Source organism: Amblyraja radiata, chromosome 11 (assembly GCF_010909765.2).
Source record: "Amblyraja radiata isolate CabotCenter1 chromosome 11, sAmbRad1.1.pri, whole genome shotgun sequence".
Taxonomy (NCBI): domain Eukaryota; kingdom Metazoa; phylum Chordata; class Chondrichthyes; order Rajiformes; family Rajidae; genus Amblyraja; species Amblyraja radiata.
In genome coordinates, this window is record NC_045966.1 from 41,332,842 (window position 1) to 41,352,831 (window position 19,990).

At 40.1% G+C, this 19,990-nt stretch overlaps 1 protein-coding gene across 1 annotated transcript in view; it reads left to right on the top strand.

Annotated features, from left to right (window-relative positions):
• Positions 1-19,990, top strand: part of LOC116978401 — a 56,630-nt gene that overhangs the window by 27,537 nt on the left and 9,103 nt on the right. The window contains 3 exon segments of the mRNA XM_033029521.1: positions 2-392; positions 6,529-9,188; positions 16,693-19,362. Of these exon segments, the coding sequence (XP_032885412.1) occupies positions 2-392; positions 6,529-9,188; positions 16,693-19,362 (5,721 nt within the window).

The window sequence follows — 19,990 nt, forward strand, 5'->3', positions numbered from 1 at the left end:
GACGACATTAGAAGACACGCAGAAATTATCATTATATATAATAATTACACTAGGAGCAACCTCGTTTGTTCTTTTGGTGATTATAATTGTCCTTGTTGTAGTCATTTACCCAATGGGCAGCCATTCTGCATCTGGGCATGCCTGCACTTTAGCAGACAGTTGCTGCAGAAGAGAGGTGGAATATAGGCATTCGAATGTGAACTTGCAAATCGTGCCGGATTCTCACTTCCTTCCCAGTCTACTTGAGGTTCATGGAAATGGATCCCTTTCAGAAAACTATCGTTATAAAATTCGATCGGCGCCCGAACCACGGGATATATATTTCACTCCATTCAGTCCACAGATGCACGGGACCATTGAAAAAAAGTACGCTAAATATGCGCCAACGGACAGTACAAAGACAAGGAGCAGTTCGCCGAACGTGGTGAGTGTTGTAGAGCACATATAACTGGTCACTGCTATAATAAAAAGCTCCATGAAATTGGATGTACCAACTTTCCTTCATGCAGGTCCAATTCCCCGTGTATTTGTTTCGTGTGTTAATAATTTGCCATTTTAATCGGATTTTTGGATTAAAACGACTCCACAATTTAAGTTAAAGTTTCATGACATTCATGAGCAGAATTAGATGAATCGTTGGGAGATGATCCCACCGAATTTTTATTTCCTTCTTGTTTATGCCTATGTTATAAGCCGATATTTATAAAATTGATGCTGGAGCGGTAGTTGCTGCATAATGCAATTATTGATGAGAATCATAGGACTGAGGAAAGGCCAAAACATTTGCATTTTGTCATACCTCGCATCAAAAATAATGGGAAAACATGTAATGTGTCCACCAATTGCCTATACATTTTTAAACCATATCACAATGTATTTCCGCAATGGTTGTCTTATTTCTTGTATTGTATTGTATTCCGCCAAGGAAAATGAACCCCTTTATGGTTGAAGCAATGAAAGTGACTTTAGACGTTGCCTTTCGCGTTATCCAGCAAATAGAGAAAGGTAGTACATTTAGGATACCGATGGAAGCTAATTGCCCGAAGGAGGCAATGTTCACAAAATAGTATACCCCAGCCTATTCTTCCTTCCAGCACGAGGTCCGCAGCCTTGCGAGCAGCGGGGCCTCAAGTACACATCCAACTAGGTTTTAAAGGTGATGAGAGTTTCCTTCGTGTCCATTCTTTTAGACGCATATTTTCAGATTCCTTATAGTGTTTGGACGGAAATCGTAATTTCTCCTCATCTTCACTGCATTTTCACGATATTTTGGAAAACTATCTCAGTATGCTCGTTTTATGAAATGTCGCGTAAATGTCAGTGTTGTTAACGAGCTGGTAGAATTGCAACTGAGCAACATCAAAGTTTGCCAAATATCCGATAAGCCAGAGTCCGTGCATAGCGTATAGGGTTGGTTAGCAGATTGCAGAGAACAAATTACTTTTCTAGGACTGGAACATTTGGAGAAATTGGAAACGATTACATTGTAACGGAAGCGAAGATGAATTGAGTGAAGAATATTATGAGGGTCGTAGGGATATGAAAAAAAAGTGTATATCCTCCATCAGACGGACCAAAGCGGGACGAGATCTAAAGCGGTTATTGGGAAATGGAGATAAGGAGAAATGTCGATTTTTATTCAAACATTATAAGGGATCTTGATAGACTTTTCAGTTTATTCTTATTGTGATTTTGGATTATAGAGGATACTAGTGCACAATCAAAAATGGTGTTTTAAGTAATATGGAACATTACACTTCTTGAAACTTTCACCATTAACTTTTCAACATATTTAAGGCAAATGTTATGACAAAAAATCAGCCTACTCAACCTCTGCCAATAGCTCAGACCCTCTATTCCTGGCAACATCCTCGTAAATCTTTCCTGCACCCTTTCCAGTTTGACAACATATTTTCCATAACACGGTGCCCAGAACTGACAACAATATTCTAAATGCGGCCTCGCCAACGTCGTATACAATTGCAACATTACCTCCCAACTTCTATACTCAATACTCTGGCTGATTAAGGCCGATCTGCGAAAACCCTATTTGACGACGCGATCTACTTGCGACTCCACCTTCAAGGAATCATGCATCTGCATTCTTAGATCCCTCTGCTCTGCAACACTACCCAGAGCCCTACCATTCACCGTGTAGGTCCTGCCTATGTTCCCAACATGGAACACCTCACATTTCCCTGCACATTTCTTCTTCGTTAAGAAAGGGGTAATTTAAGTTGATATTTTAGATGTTAATTAAATTTGGTTTCCTTAATATTATCATGCTTTTGGAATAATGGTGGGATTACATTAACACACACCTGTGGAGTTATTCCATTGTTGATCTGGCATGATTGATTTAAGATGCTTCGAAGGACTATAAATCAGAAGCGTCATTCACCATCTACGCTGATTTGTCCTTATCACCATAATTATCCAAAACGTAGAGCAGCTCCCGTGAGAATTGACATAAACCTCCCCGTACGCATCAGCCATATATATCAACGCTTTGAATAGCAAATGGGGCGTCGAGCTGGTTACCATGTCCTGACACAATCTACCTTGATTCCGGCTGATGGTCTCAGCAATGATTCCAGTGGAGAACCATAATGTCCGTTGCAGTCCTATGCATGCTCACACGATATTGACCACATCTCCTCCCATATTTCTTCCTACAAGAACACCATTCCGTGTTCCAAGTATCTCTTACTCTATCTTATCTTTTCTGATAATAATTTTGCAATTGTCTCCTCTTTGTCGCAGCATCCTCTACAGTCAATGGATTATTCTCCATTACCTCTGCCTCATTGCGCATGACGTTACAACCAGACACGTCTACACAGGCTCACAAATAAATTACTCAGTCGGTAATTGCTTACGTCACAATACATCTCCCTTGGCACCCATCCCTCTTTGAATGGCACATTCATTTGCGATCGTTGGAGATGTAACGTCTTCCAGTCTAACTCTTTATTAGTAGGGGTGTTAGGGGTTATGGGGAGAAGGCAAGAGAATGGGGTTAAGGAGGAGAGATAGATCAGCCATTATTGAATGGCGGGGTAGAATTGATGGACCGAATGGCCTAATCATGCTCCTATCACCGTTGACCGCATGAATTCTACACATGCCAATATCAACAGGCACAAATAGTCATTTCAGCTAATAGGGCAACTTACACTCACTCCTTCCAATATAGCAATCTTCATGCGGCGTGCGCAATTGGATCCATTCCACAATAGAGAAACACATTAAATTGAGAATTGGCTTTGTATATATTGTATATTATGCTGCTATGTTGCCATTTGCTTGCCACTTTAATTTTAATGTCAGCCACACTCTGACCATTCTCTACTTGGTCCCTTACACCCTGGAAAAGAAAATCTAAAGTAACTTGAAGAATACTTTATCATCTTTTGATTAGCCATTTTATGATTCGCAAGATTGAACAGTGAGTTACACAAGTGTATATAACCATTCACTGACGTTCCTATCAAACCTGCACTATTCTGATGAAAGATCATCAACAGCATCAATATTAAATATTAATTACGTGTATCCTATTTGCATCTATCTATCTATCTATCTATCTATCTATCTATCTATCTATCTATCTATCTATCTATCTATCTATCTATCTATCTATCTATCTATCTATCTATCTATCTATCTATCTATCTATCTATCTATCTATCTATCTATCTATCTATCTATCTATCTATCTATCTATCTATCTATCTTCTTGCAAATTCAAGCTCTCCGAGCAAGCCCAATCTTTGAACTCTGGTGCGCAAATGAACTTTACATTCAACTACTCTGTTTTGCATTGTCTATTTGAATGTTGTTGGATGTTGTTGCTGACCTGTGATGCGAGGGCAGTTTATGTTCTTTATGATTACTTATATGTGTTTTTCAGTAATTACTTAGTTTCTGTTAATTTAGGTAAGTAAAAATCGTATCATAATTTTGTAATATTCTTTAATTTTTATTCATTGAAAAAGTCGGCAGTGGTGGCAGTAGCGACTATCGTGCTGAAGGATTAGAATGTATATATTGTAGTTTGGGTCAACAATGTGGTCGACAATGTATGTGGCAGGTGCATCAGTATTCTAATTGATAATAGCCAACCACCATGCCAATAATATTAAATATGTGGTCAGTGGCCGGTGATTGGACGTCTGCAGTCTGAAATATTTATTAGCTGCCTATTAGGCAGCGCCACTGTTACTTGATTGTGTAAAAAAATTCTATTGCCGCTGAGTGTGACCAGCCTTAATCAAATTAGATATTATATTGTGTAGTGAATAGGGTCCTGCAGTGCGCAGGTGTAAGCCAATAGCGTCAAATCTGAAGGAAAGCGTAACGGGGAGAGAGTTAAACTTAACTGCATATGGCATTGTGGATGAAGGAGCTGCAGATACTGGCTTAAACTGAAGATAGACGCAAAATGCTGGAGTAACTCAACGGGCCGAGCAGCATCTCTGGAGCGAAGGAATGGGTGAATTTTTGGGTCGAGATTATGTAAAGTAAGCATCGGCCTGAAAGTTATTATGAAGTTAGTGCTGAATTAAGCAGTTAACCATGATTGTACACTAACCGCTTGAGTGGCATTGAGCAAAATATTGCAGCACGTCATTGTTTAAAATACAACGCACCTCGACAATATTTCAGTTCTCAATGAATACGATGTTGTGGTCATGTTCGACTAGATTCAATAGATTTAGTTATGCAACGATCCTTCAGCCCTGTACTCAGAAAATTGTCTGTCAATAGTTTTTTTCTTCATCATTTGGCTACAATGGCACGTTGATATCAAGGAGTGTAAATTTAACTTAAGACAGAAAATAAAAGGGTAAAATTCCCTCGAAAGTTGGAGGTGCTCGTCGAATATTATACTGCTTGTTCGAGTGTGAAGCAATAAATGTTTGACTGGAGATGTGAATTGTTCAAAAGCACAGACATTCAGCGTTGTAATTGGAATATTTAGGAGGCAGCAAAGTTTCTTCCTTTCAACCCATTCAACAAATTATTGCTATCACGAGGATGCTTTCAGTCATGATGGATATCCACGTGATGAAACAATCAAGTAGACTGAATGGGCGGCAAAAGCGTTAGTCTTGTGCTTCGACACGAATGTTGATCTCTCCCATATGATCTCTCCCATATGAGCCGATCCTCATAACCGTAATTCGTGCACTATTGTTTTAGCTACAGATAGACACAGAGTGCTGGAGTAATTCAGCGGGACAGGCAGTATCTCTGGAGAGAAGGAATGGGTGACGTTTCCGGTCGAGACCCTTCTTCAGACTGATTCACTGTTTCCGGATTCAAATCTTTACTGCCAATTTTAATTCAGAGCTGAGAAATTTCACATAAAAAAATCGATGTAAAATCTCAGCGCTGAAAAAATAATCGATCTGGAAATATGAGAGTTTTAATGCTCAAAAAGAATGAATAACCTGGTGATTTTTACAATGATTTCCATTCTTTTGATATTGATTTCAGATTTGCTTTATCACCAGCACTTCGTCTTATGCCATTATTTTCTGCCAATGGCTCTTGGTCGTGGTTCTGATATACCCATTCAAGTGTCCTTGCTTGCATGTATCCTTCAATTAAACCCGACAATACCCTCGCCATCATCTTACTACTTGTGCATTTAATCAATTTGTTGATATGCTGCCATTTTCTACTTGGCTGTCTGAATAATTGCGACGTACCCCATCCATGTCTAATTAGAGCTTTTAGTTTTACTGGAGTTTTTGTTTAACTATATTAAGTTAAATACCAAATAATATGGCATGTTGATAAATCTAGAAGTGAGCGAGATTCTGGATTATCGAATTCCTCCTGCATTACCAATGGCAACAGATAAAACATTAGATAATAACTTTACAAAAATGATCTCTTTCAGAATGGAGAGCATTTTCATAAATGCGAACCTACCCATGACCCTTTATTTATCTTATGCGTTGCATATCTCAAAAAAGTTTGTTTACACATTGACTGCCAGCTGCATGAACATGTTTCGACAAACCCAATAAAAACAAAGCGTCGAAAATTTCAGAAAAATTGAATGGGTCACAAAGATAAAGAAAATATAATTTCAACCTCATCAATTGTGAAGAATGACGTTGATATGAATATAGGCGATTGTGATCATTGTTTAAACAACGCTATATATTTCCCAATAATTATATGGAAACATTTTCTTGGTTTGTTTGGATATTTCACGACATTTTCAACTTGTTTCTTGTAAAAATCGCCTAGAGGATTTAACTTCTACATTCCAATGGACAAATAACTTTATTCGCGTGCCCACACATATCTATACGGCAGAATTCGTTTTTTTTTTTAAACTTAAGGTTCTCCCTTAGTGTTTCCATTATTTCGGTTAATTGCCTTTCAAACTATTTGGCCGATTTCGCAAAAGAAAATGTTGTGTTTCAACATTTTAACTGGAATTTAGCTTATCCACATTCTCAGTGCAATTATAGGCTGAGACTCTTTGTGTCGCTGTCTACCAATAAGGAGGTGAAAACCACCTAGTGATCCACCGCCCATCCCCCAATATACCAGAAAGGAAGCTGAATAATGGCGGCGTGTGTACGAACGCAGCGGACCATCTCTTCAACCGATCACACTTCAACTTATTCAACATATTGAAGGAATTGGTTCGGATGTGGTCCGGGATGCTTTCAAGAAGAAACATTGCTAAGGTATTTGTGATCTACCCCACAGAAATAATGGCACAAAGGAGCATTTTCCGCGTGCATGGAAAGTCGGTGATATCATCCATCTTTCTGCTTTGTGTGTGGAATTTGGTTTCCGGGCAGATTCGCTACTCCATTCCAGAAGAACTGGAACAAGGTGCCTTCGTCGGAGCAGTCGGAAAAGATTTGGGTTTGAGCATAGAGGAGCTATCAAACCGTAAATTCAGAATTAAATCAGCCGCATCAAAACAATACTTTGATGTAAATAATATGAATGGAATTTTATTTGTAAATGCAAGAATGGACAGGGAACAGCTGTGTGGTCAGAGTGATAACTGTGTACTGTTCGTGGAAGCGGTGGTTGAAAATCCTGTGGAGCAGTACCGTGTGGAAGTTGAGATATTGGATATAAACGACAATTCTCCAATTTTTCCGAAAAGCGAAATTCGTTTGGAAATTTCAGAAAGCAGGATGCCAGGATCGCGTTTTCTGTTAGAAGGCGCTCACGATCTGGACGGGAGAAATAATTCTCTTCGTTACTACCAGCTCGCTGCTAATGATCATTTTACGTTGGATGTGCAGAATTTTGGAAAATTGAAGTTACCAGAACTGGTGCTGCAGAATATTCTCGACCGAGAAAAACAACCAGTGTACAATTTATTATTGACCGCTCTTGATGGCGGTACTCCAGGGAGGTCAGGTACGGCTCATGTAACTATTGTTGTTTTGGACGTTAATGATAATACACCGGTTTTCGAGAAATCGGCGTATACTGTTAGCCTAAAGGAGAACGTATCACGAAATTCCTTGGTGATTAAGCTTAACGCGACTGACCTGGACGAGGGCACAAATGGCGAAATCGTTTATTCTTTCAGCAGTTACAATGAACAAATGATAACTGAAATGTTTACGATTAACCACAACTCCGGGGAGATACGCACCAAAGGAATTTTGGATTTTGAAGAAACCAATATTTATCAGATTTATGTACAAGCTAAGGACAAATCGTTATCCACATTCTGTAATGTGCGGGTGGATATCACAGATGTGAATGACAACGCTCCTGATTTAACTCTGAATTCTGTTTCCGGTACAGTCAGTGAAAACGTTCCAAGTGGAACGCTGATCGCATTGATCAGTGTGACAGACAGGGATTCCAATCAAAATGGATACATCGACTGTTCTATCTCACCCAATCTACTCTTTAATCTTAAATCTTCCTTCACAAATTCCTACAGACTAGTTACAAATGCAGCACTCGATCGAGAAAGCACCCCTCGTCATAAGATTACAGTAACTTGCAAAGACCGTGGAGTCCCCCCGTTATCTACCAGCCGGACGATTGTGGTAAATATCTCAGATATTAATGATAACGCGCCGCGCTTTACGCAACCTTCGTACACGGCCTATGTGGCGGAAAATAATGAACCCGGCAGCTACATTGGATCAGTAACAGCTTTGGATCTTGATATCGACCGAAATTCACTGCTTTCTTACTCTATTTTGGAGAACCAGATACAGTCAATGCCTGTGTCTTTCTACCTCTTTATCAACTCAAATAATGGCAGCATCTACTCGAAAACTCCTTTCGATTATGAACAACATAAAGGTTTTCAGTTTCACGTTCGGGCTCAAGATGCCGGATTAACATCACTTTCCAGTGACGTTGCTGTGAAAGTGATTGTCTTGGATCAGAACGACAATCCACCCATGATAACAGCAAATGCAATAAAAAGCAACAGCAGTCTGCCTGTGCCTCGTTCTGCAGACCCGGGATATATGGTAACAAAGGTCGTTGCTACCGACGCAGATTCCGGTAAGAATGCACAACTGTCTTATCAACTGATGCAATCCAGTGACCCGGGTCTCTTTATAGTTTCATATAACTCAGGAGAGGTAAGAACTGCTCGGCGCTTTAAAGATAGCGACGCCACCACACAAACGCTGATTATCCAGGTGAAAGATAACGGTTATCCCGCTCTCTCTGCTACCACCACCTTTACTTTGACAATAGTTGAGGAACACACGGAGGGTTTGCTGGACTTCAATGAAGCGCGTGACGACTTAGAAGACACGCAGAAATTATCATTATATATAATAATTACACTAGGAGCAACATCGTTTGTTCTTTTGGTGGTTATAATTGTACTTGTTGTAGTCATTTGCCCAATGGGCAGTCATTCTGCATCTGGGCATGCCTGCACTTTAGCAGACAGTTGCTGCAGAAGAGAGTTGGAATATAGGCATTCGAATGTGAACTTGCAAATCGTGCCGGATTCTCACTTCCTTCCCAGTCTACTTGAGGTTCATGGAAATGGATCCCTTTCAGAAACGTACCGTTATAAAATTCGATCGGCGCCCGAACCACGGGATATATATTTCACTCCATTCAGTCCACAGATGCACGGGACCATTGAAAAATACGCTAAATATGCGCCAACGGACAGTACAAAGACAAGGAGCAGTTCGCCGAACATGGTGAGTGTTGTAGAGCACATATAACTGGTCACTGGTATAATAAAAAGCTCCATGAAATTGGTTGCTTCATGCAGGTCCAATTCCTCGTGTATTTGTTTCGTGTGTTAATAATTTGCCATTTTAATCGGATTTTTGGATTAAAATTACCCACAATTTATGTTAAAGTTTCATGACATTCATGAGCAGAATGAGATGAATCGTTGGGAGATGATCCCACTGGATTTTTGTTTCCATCTTGTTTATGCATATGTTATAAGCCGATATTTGCAAAATAGATGCTGGAGCGGTAGCTGTTGCATAATACAATAATTGATGAGAATCATAGTACTGAGGAAAGCCCAAACATTTACATGTTGTCATACCTCGCATCAGAAATTACGGGGAAACATGTAATGTGTCCACCAATTGCCTATACATTTTTAAACCATAGCACAATGTATTTGCGCAATGGTTGTCTTATTTCTTGTATTGTATTGTATTGCGCCAAGGAAAATGAACCCTTTTATGGTTGAAGCATTGAAAGTGACTTTAGGCGTTGCCTTTCGCGTGGTCCAGCAAACAGAGAAAGGTAGTACATTTAGGATACCGATGGAAGCTATTTGCCTGAAGGAGGCAGCGTTCACAAAATAGTACGCCCCAGCCAATTCTTCCTTCCAGCACGAGGTCCGCAGCGTTGCGAGCAGCGGCGCCTCAAGTTCATATCCAACTAGGTTTTAAAGGTGATGAGAGTTTCCTTCTTGTCCATTCTTTTAGACGCAGATTTTCAGATCCCTTATAGTGTTTGGACAGAAAGCGTAATTTCATCTTATCTTCACATCATGTTCACGATATTTTGGAAAACTATCTCAGTATGCTCGTTTTATGATATGTCGTTTAATTGTCAGTGTTGTAATCGAGCTGGTAGAGCTTGGATGGAATTGCAACTGAGTAACATCAAAGTTTGCCAAATACCCGATCAGCCAAAGTTCGTGCATAGCGTATAGCTTTGGTTAGCAGATTGCAGAGAACATATGTCTTTTCTAGGACTGGAACATTTGGAGAAACTGGAAACGATTACATTGTAACGGAAGCGAAGATGAATTGAGTGACGAATATTATGAGGGTCGTAGTGATATGAAAAAAAGTCCATATCCTCCATCAGACGGACCAAACAGCGGGACAGAGCTCTAAAGCGGTTATTGGGAGATGGAGTGGAGATATGGGGAAATGTCGATTTTTATTCAAACATTACAAGGGATCTTGATAGACTTTTCAGTATATTCTTATTGTGATTTTGAATTATAGAGGATTGACTAGAACTGTGCACAATCAATCATTGTGTTTGAAGTATTATGGAACATTACACTTCTTGAAACTTGTACCATTAACTTTTCAACATATTTAAGGCAAATGTTATGACAGAAAATCAGCCTACTCAACCTCTGCCTATAGCTCAGACCCTCTATTCCTGGGAACATCCTCGTAAATCTTTTCTGCACTCTTTCCAGCTTGACAACATCTTTCTCATAACACGGTGCCCAGAACTGACAACAATACTCTAAATGCGGCCTCGACAACGTCGTATACAATTGCAACATTACCTCCCAACTTCTATACTCAACACTCTGGCTGCAGAAAGCCGATCTGCGAAAACCCGTTTTGACGACGCGATCTACTTGCGACTCCGCCTTCAAGGAATCATGCATCTGCATTCCTAGATCCCTCTGCTCTGCAACACTACCCAGAGCCCTACTATTCACCGTGTAGGTCCTGCCTATGTTCCCAACATGGAACACCACACAATTCTCTGCATATTTCGTCTTCGTTAAGAAAGGGGTAATTTAAGTTGATATGTTAGATGTTAATTAAATTTGGTTTCCTTAATATTATCATGCTTTTGAAATAATGGTGAGATTGCATTAACACACGCATGTGGAGTTATTCCATTGGTGATCTGGCATGATTGATTCGAAGGACTATAAATCAGAAGCGTCATTCACCATCGACGTTGATTTGGCCTTATCACCATAATTACCCAAAACGTACTTCAGCTGTTCCCGCGAGAATTTACATGAATAGCAAATGAGGCGTCGAGCTGGCTACCATGTTCTGACACAATCTACATTGATACGGCTGATGGTCTCAGCAATTATTCCAGTGGACAACCATAATGTCCGTTGCTGTCCTATGCATGCTCACGCGATCTTGACCACATCTCCTCCCATATTTCTTCCTACAAGAGCACCATTCCGTGTTCCAAGTATCTCGTACACCATCTTATCTGTTCTGTTAATAATTTTGCCATTGTCTCCTCTTTGTCGCAGCATCCTCTACAATCAATGGATTATTCTCCATTACCTCTGTCTCATTGCGCATGACGTTACAACCAGACACGTCTACACAGGCTCACAAATAAATTACTCAGTCGGTAATTGCCCACGTCACAATACATCTCCCTTAGCACGCATCCCTCTTTGAATGGCACATTCATTTGCGATCGTTGGAGATGTAACGTCTTCCAGTCTAGCTGCGTACGGGTGTCATGGGGTTATGGGGAGAAGGCAAGAGAATGGGGTTAAGGAGGAGAGATAGATCAGCCATGATTGAATAGTGGAGTAGTATTGATGGACCGAATGGCCTAATTATGCTCCTATCACCTATGACCGCATGAATTCTACACATGCCAATATCAACAGGCACAAATGGTCATTTCAGCTAATAGGGCAACTTACACTCACTCCTTCCAATATAGCAATCTTCATGCGGCGTGCGCAATAGGATCCATTCCACAATGGAGAAACACATTAAATTGAGAATCGGCTTTGTAGATATAGTAGATTATTCTGCGATGCTGCCATTTGCTTGCCACTTTAATTTTAATGACAGCCACACTCTGACCACTCTTTCGTTGGTCCCTTACACCCTGGAAAAGAAAATCTAAAGTAATTTGAAGAATACTTTATCATCTTTTCACTAGGCATTTTATGATTCGCAAGATTGAACAGTGCGTTACACAAGTGCATATAACCATTCACTGACGTTCCTATCAAACCTGCACTATTCTGATTATAATTTCAACATCATCAATATTAAATATTAATTAAGTTTATCCTATTTGCATCTATCTATCTATCTATCTATCTATCTATCTATCTATCTATCTATCTATCTATCTATCTATCTATCTATCTATCTATCTATCTATCTATCTATCTATCTATCTATCTATCTATCTATCTATCTATCTATCTATCTGTCTATCTGTCTATCTTATTGCAGATTCAAGCTCTCTGAGCAAGCACAATCTTTGAACTGGTGCGCAAATAAACTTTACATTCAACTACACTGTTTTGCATTGTCTATTTGAATGTTGTTGGATGTTGTTGCTGACTGTGATGCGAGGGCAGTTTATGTTCTTTATGATTAATTATATGTGTTTTTCACAAATTACTTTGTTTCTGTTAGTTTAGGTAAATGAAAATCGTATCTTATAATTTTGTGATAATCTTTAAATTGTATTAATTGAAAAAGTCGTCATTGGTGGCAGTAGCGACTATCGTGCTGAAGGATTAGAATTTATATATTGTAGGTAGGGTCAACAATGTGGTCGGCAATGTATGTGGCAGGTGCATCATTAATCTAATTGAGAATAGTCAACGACCATGACAATAATATTAAATATGTGGTCAGTGGCCGGTGGTTAGACGTCTGCAGTCTGAAATATTTATTAGCTGCCTATTAGGCAGTGCCACTGTTAATTGCGTGTGTAAAAAAAGTCTATTGCCGCTGAGTGTGACCAGTCTTAATCAAATTAGATATTCTATTGTGTAGTGAATAGGGTCGTGCAGTGCGCAAGTGTAAGCCAATAGTGTCAAATCTGAAGGAAAGCGTAACGGGGAGAGAGTTAAACTTAACTGCATATGGCATTGTGGATGAAGGAACTGCAGATACTGGCTAAAACTGAAGATAGACGCAAAATGCTGCAGTAACTCAACGGGCCAAGCAGCATCTCTGGAGAGAAGGAATGGGTGCCTTTTCTAGTCGAGACTGAAGTTTGGGCTGGACTGAAGTCTGAAGAAGCGTCTCGACCCGAAACGTCACCCATTGCTTTTGTTCAGAAATGCTGCCTGTCCCGCAGAGTTACTCCAGCATTTTATGTTTAACTACATAGGGCATTAACTGGGAATGTCGAGCAACAAATACCTGGAATAAAGCGAATGTGGTCGAGCAGGACCAACACTCCATACTTAAATAATTAGGAAAAGGGGAGATGCAGCGAGACCTGGGTGTCATGGTACACCAGTCATTGAAAGTAGGCATGCAGGTGTAGCAGGCAGTGAAGAAAGCGAATGGTATGTTAGCTTTCATAGCAAAAGGATTTGAGTGTAGGAGGAGGGAGGTTCTACTGCAGTTGTACAGGGTCTTGGTGAGACCACACCTGGAGTATTGCGTACAGTTTTGGTCTCCAAATCTGAGGAAGGACATTATTGCCCTAGAGGGAGTGCAGAGAAGGTTCACCAGACTGATTCCTGGGATGTCAGGACTGTCTTATGAAGAAAGACTGGATAGACTTGGTTTATACTCTCTAGAATTTAGGAGATTGAGAGGGGATCTTATAGAAACTTATAAAATTCTTAAGGGGTTGGACAGGCTAGATGCAGGAAGATTGCTCCCGATGTTGGGGAAGTCCAGGACAAGGGGTCACAGCTTAAGGATAAGGGGGAAATCCTTTAAAACCGAGATGAGAAGAAATGTTTTCACACAGAGAGTGGTGAATCTCTGGAACTCTCTGCCACAGAGGGTAGTCGAGGCCAGTTCATTGGCTATGTTTAAGAGGGAGTTAGATGTGGCCCTTGTGACTAAGGGGATCAGAGGGTATGGAGAGAAGGCAGGTACGGGATACTGAGTTGGATGATCAGCCATGATCATATTGAATGGCGGTGCAGGATCGAAGGGCCGAATTGCCTACTCCTGCACCTAATGTCTATGTTTATATGTTTCTATGAAAGCTTCGCTCTGGTTCTATTCGACCATGCATTTTGCTGGTATGTCTTTCAGTCATTCTTGACCAAATTCAATCACGGAGTCAAGGGCAGTTCTGAAACTATAAACCTCGCAACAACTTTTGGACCATTGTAGTAACCCAGCCTAAACTTGAGTGACGTTAACTTAATGTAAAGTAAGAATCGGCCTGAAATGTATTATGAAGTTAGTGCTGAATTAAGCTGTGAACCATGAATGAACACTTACCGCTGGAGTGGCATTGAGCAAAAATATTTCAGCACGCCATTGTTTAAAATACAACGCACCTCGACAATATTTCAGTTCTCAATGAATACGATTTTCTGGTCATGTTCGACTAGATTCAATAGATTTACTTCTGCAACACGATCCTTCAGCTCTGTACTCAGAAAATTGACTGTCAAAATGTTTTTTCTTCATCAATTGCATACAATGGCACGTTGATATCACAGAGTGTAAATTCCACTTAAGATAGAAATGAAAAGGGTAAAATCCCCTCGAAAGTTGGAGATGTCGAATATTATACTGCTTGCTCGAGTGAGAAGCAACACATGTTAAACTGGTGTGACTTGTTCATAAGCACAGACATTCAGCGTTATACCTGGAATATTTTGGAGGCAGCAATGTTTTTTCCATTCAGCCCATTCAACAAATTACTGCGACCACCGAGGATGCTTTCAGTCATGATAGATATCCACGTGATGAAACAATCAAGGAGACTGAATGGGCGGCAAAAGCATTAGTCTGTGCTTCGACACGAATGTTGATCTCTCCCATTATTGAAAGGCCGATGTTCATAACCATCATTAGTGCACTATTGTTTTACCTACAGATAGACACAAAGTGCTGGAGTAATTCAGCCGGCCAGGCAGTATATCTGGAGAGAAGGAATGGGTGACGTTTCGGGTCGAGATCCTTCTTCAGACTGATTCACTGTTTCCGGATTCAAATCTTTACTGCCAATTTTAATTCAGAGCTGAGCAACTTCACATAAAAAACCGATGTAAAATCTCAGCGCTGAAAAAATAATCGATCTGGAAATATGAGAATTTTAATGCTCAAAAAGAATGAATGACCTGGTGATTTTTACAATGATTTCCATTCTTTTCATATTGATTACAGATTTGCTTTATCACCAGCACTTCGTCTTGTTCTGCTATACCCATTCCAGTGTCTCTGCTTGCCTGTATCCTTCATTTAAACCCGACACTACCCTCGCCATCATCTTACGACTTGTGCATTTAATCAATTTGTTGATTGCTGCCATTTTCTACTTAGCTGTCGGAATAATTGCGAAGTACCCCATCCATATCTAATCAGAGCTCAAGTTGTATTGAAATGTCATATCTCTTTCTCGGAAAATAAAACGTCAAATACTTCCACGTGTTATTTGAGATTTCCAGAAATCACAACTGTGCCTTGGTGATTTCTGTCCAATCTAATGTATTATTCTATTACTATTCTCAATTCGTTAAATTATAATACACAACTGTTTGATTCGTCCTGGTTTTCGACTCAAAATGTGGGATTACATTAAACATTTACTTGAAGGACAGTTGCAGCAGGTACAATAATGCAACCTACTTCAAAGTTGTACAATTTGCTGGTATTTTAGTTAAACTTTTAGTTTTACTATATTCAGTTAAATACCCAATTATATGGCATGTTGAAAAATCTAGAAGTGAGCGTGATTCTGGATTATCGAATTCCTCCTGCATTACCAATGGCAACAGATTAAAAAATAGATAGCATCTTTACAAAAATGATTTCTTTCAGAATGGAGAGCATATTCATAAATACGAACCTACCCATTACCCTTTATTTATCTTATGCGTTCCACACCTCAAAAAACGTTTGCTTACACATTGACTGCCAGCTGCATGAACATGTTTCGACAAACCCAATAAGAAACAAAGCGTCGAAAAAATCAGTAAAATTGAATGAGTCTCCAAGATAAAGAAAATATAAGTTCAGCCATGATCATATTGAATGGCGGTGCAGGCTCGAAGGGCCGAATGGCCTACTCCTGCACCTATTTTCTATGTTTCTATGTTTCAACCTCATCAATTGTGAAGAATGACGTTGATATGAATATGGGCGATTGTGATCGCTGTTTAAAAAATGCTATATAATTCCCAATAATTATATGGAAACATTTTCTTGGTTTGTTTGGATATTTCACGACATTTTCAACTTGTTTCTTGTAAAAATCGAATTGAGGATTTAACTTCTACGTTCCAATGGACAATTAACTTTAATCATATGCCCACACATATCTATACGGCAGAATTCATATTTTTTTAACTTAAGATTCTTACTTAGATAATGCTGGTGTCATTCGAATACCAGTATTTCAATTCTTCCGGTTAATTGCCTTTCAAACTATTTGGCCGGTCTCGCAAAAAAAAATGTTGTTATTTTAACATTTTAACTGGAATTTAGCTTATCCACATTCTCAGTGCAATTATAGGCTGAGACTCTTTGTGTCGCTGTCTACCAATAAGGAGGTGAAAACCACCTAGTGATCCACCGCCCATCCCCCAATATACGAGAAAGGAAGCTGAATAATGGCGGCGTGTGTACGAACGCAGCGGACCATCTCTTCATCCGATCACACTTCAACTTATTCAACACATTGAAGGAATTGGTTCGGATGTGGTCCGGGATGCTTTCAAGAAGAAACATTGTTAAGGTATTTGTGATCTCCCCCACAGAAGTAATGGCACAAATGAACATTTTCCGCGTGCATGGAAAGTCGGTGATATCATCCATCTTTCTGCTTTGTGTGTGGAATCTGGTTTCCGGGCAGATTCGCTACTCCATTCCAGAAGAACTGGAACAAGGTGCCTTCGTCGGAGCAGTCGGCAAAGATTTGGGTTTGAGCATAGAGGAGCTATCAAGCCGTAAATTCAGAATTATATCAGCTGCATCAAAACAATATTTGGATGTAAATAATAAGAATGGAATTTTATTTGTAAGTGCAAGAATCGACAGGGAACAGCTGTGTGGTCAGAGTGATAACTGTGTATTGCTCGTGGAATCGGTGGTTGAAAACCCTGTGGAGCAGTACCGTGTGCAAGTTGAGATATTGGATATAAACGACAATTCTCCGAATTTTCCAAAAAGTGAAATTCGTTTGGAAATTTTAGAAACCGCGATGCCAGGAGCGCGTTTTCTGTTAGAAGGCGCTCACGATCTGGACGGGAGAAATAATTCTGTTCGGAACTACCAGCTCGCTGCTAATGATCATTTTACGTTGGATGTGCAGAATTTTGGAAAATTGAAGTTACCAGAACTGGTGCTGCAGAATATTCTCGACCGAGAAAAACAACCAGTGTACAGTTTATTACTGACCGCTCTTGATGGCGGTACTCCAGGGAGGTCAGGTACGGCTCATGTAACTATTGTTGTTTTGGACGTTAATGATAATACACCGGTTTTCGAGAAATCGGCGTATACTGTTAGCCTAAAGGAGAACGTATCACGAAATTCCTTGGTGATTAAGCTTAACGCAACTGACCTGGACGAGGGCACAAATGGCGAAATCGTTTATTCTTTCAGCAGTTACAATGAACAAAGGATAACTGAAATGTTTACCATTAACCACAACTCCGGGGAGATACGCACCAAAGGAATTTTGGATTTTGAAGAAACCAATATTTATCAGATTTATGTACAAGCTAAGGACAAAAGTGTGCAATCGTTATCCACACTCTGTAATGTGCGGGTGGATATCACAGATATGAATGACAACGCTCCTGATTTAACTCTGAATTCTGTTTCCGGTACAGTCAGTGAAAATGTTCCAAGTGGAACGTTGATCGCATTGATCAGTGTGACAGACAGGGATTCCAATCTAAATGGATACATCGACTGTTCTATCTCACCCAATCTACTCTTTAATCTTAAATCTTCCTTCACAAATTCCTACAGACTAGTTACAAATGCAGCACTCGATCGAGAAAGCACCCCTCGTCATAAGATTACAGTAACTTGCAAAGACCGTGGAGTCCCCCCGTTATCTACCAGCCGGATGATTGTGGTAAATATCTCAGATATTAATGATAACGCGCCGCGCTTTACGCAGCCTTCCTACACGGCCTATGTGGCGGAAAATAATGAGCCAGGCAGCTACATTGGATCAGTAACAGCTTTGGATCTTGATATTGACCGAAATTCACAGCTTTCTTACTCTATTTTGGAGAACCAGATACAGTCAGTGCCTGTGTCTTTCTACCTCTTTATCAACTCAAATAATGGCAGCATCTACTCGAAAATTCCTTTCGATTATGAACAACATAAAGGTTTTCAGTTTCACGTTCGGGCTCAAGATGCCGGATTAACATCACTTTCCAGTGACGTTGCTGTGAAAGTGATTGTCTTGGATCAGAACGACAATCCACCCATGATAACAGCAAATGCAATAAAAAGCAACAGCAGTCTGCCTGTGCCTCGTTCTGCAGACCCGGGATATATGGTAACAAAGGTCGTTGCTTCCGACGCAGATTCCGGTAAGAATGCACAACTGTCTTATCAACTCATGCAATCCAGTGACCCGGGTCTCTTTATAGTTTCATATAACTCAGGAGAGGTAAGAACTGCTCGGCGCTTTAAAGATAGCGACGCCACCACACAAAGGCTGATTATCCAGGTGAAAGATAACGGTTATCCCGCTCTCTCCGCTACCACCACCTTTACTTTGACAATAGTTGAGGAACACACGGAGGGTTTGCTGGACTTCAATGAAGCGCGTGACGACTTAGAAGACACGCAGAACTTATCATTATATATAATAATTACACTAGGAGCAACCTCATTTGTTCTTTTGGTGGTTATAATTGTACTTGTTGTAGTCATTTGCCCAATGGGCAGCCATTCTGCATCTGGGCATGCCTGCACTTTAGCAGACAGTTGCTGCAGAAGAGAGTTGGAATATAGGCATTCGAATGTGAACTTGCAAATCGTGCCGGATTCTCACTTCCTTCCCAGTCTACTTGAGGTTCATGGAAATGGATCCCTTTCAGAAACATACCGGTATAAAATTCGATCGGCGCCCGAACCACGGGATATATATTTCACTCCATTCAGTCCACAGATGCACGGGACCATTGAAAAGTACGCTAAATATGCGCCAACGGACAGTACAAAGACAAGGAGCAGTTCGCCGAACAAGGTGAGTGTTGTAGAGCACATATAACTGGTCACTGGTATAATAAAAAGCTCCATGAAATTGGGTGCTTCATGCAGGTCCAATTCCTCGTGTATTTGTTTCATGTGTTAATAATTTGCCATTTTAATCGGATTTTTGGATTAAAATTACCCACAATTTAAGTTAAAGTTTCATGACATTCATGAGCAGAATAAGATGAATCGTTGGGAGATGATCCCACCGGATTTTGTTTCCATCTTGTGTATGTATATGTTATAAGCCAATATTTGTAAATTTGATGCTGGAGCGGTAGCTGCTGCATAATACAATAATTGATGAGAATCATAGGACTGAGGAAAGCCCAAAACATTTGCATTTTGTCATACCTCGCATCAGAAATAATGGGAAAACGTGTTATGTGTACACCAATTGCCTATACATTTTTAAACCATAGCACAATTTATTTCCGCAATGGTTGTCTTATTTCTTGTATTGTATTGTATTGCGCCAAGGAAAATGAACCCCTTTATGGTTGAAGCATTGAAAGTGACTTTAGGCGTTGCCTTTCGCGTGGTCCAGCAAACAGAGAAAGGTAGTACATTTAGGATACCGATGGAAGCTATTTGCCTGAAGGAGGCAGTGTTCACAAAAT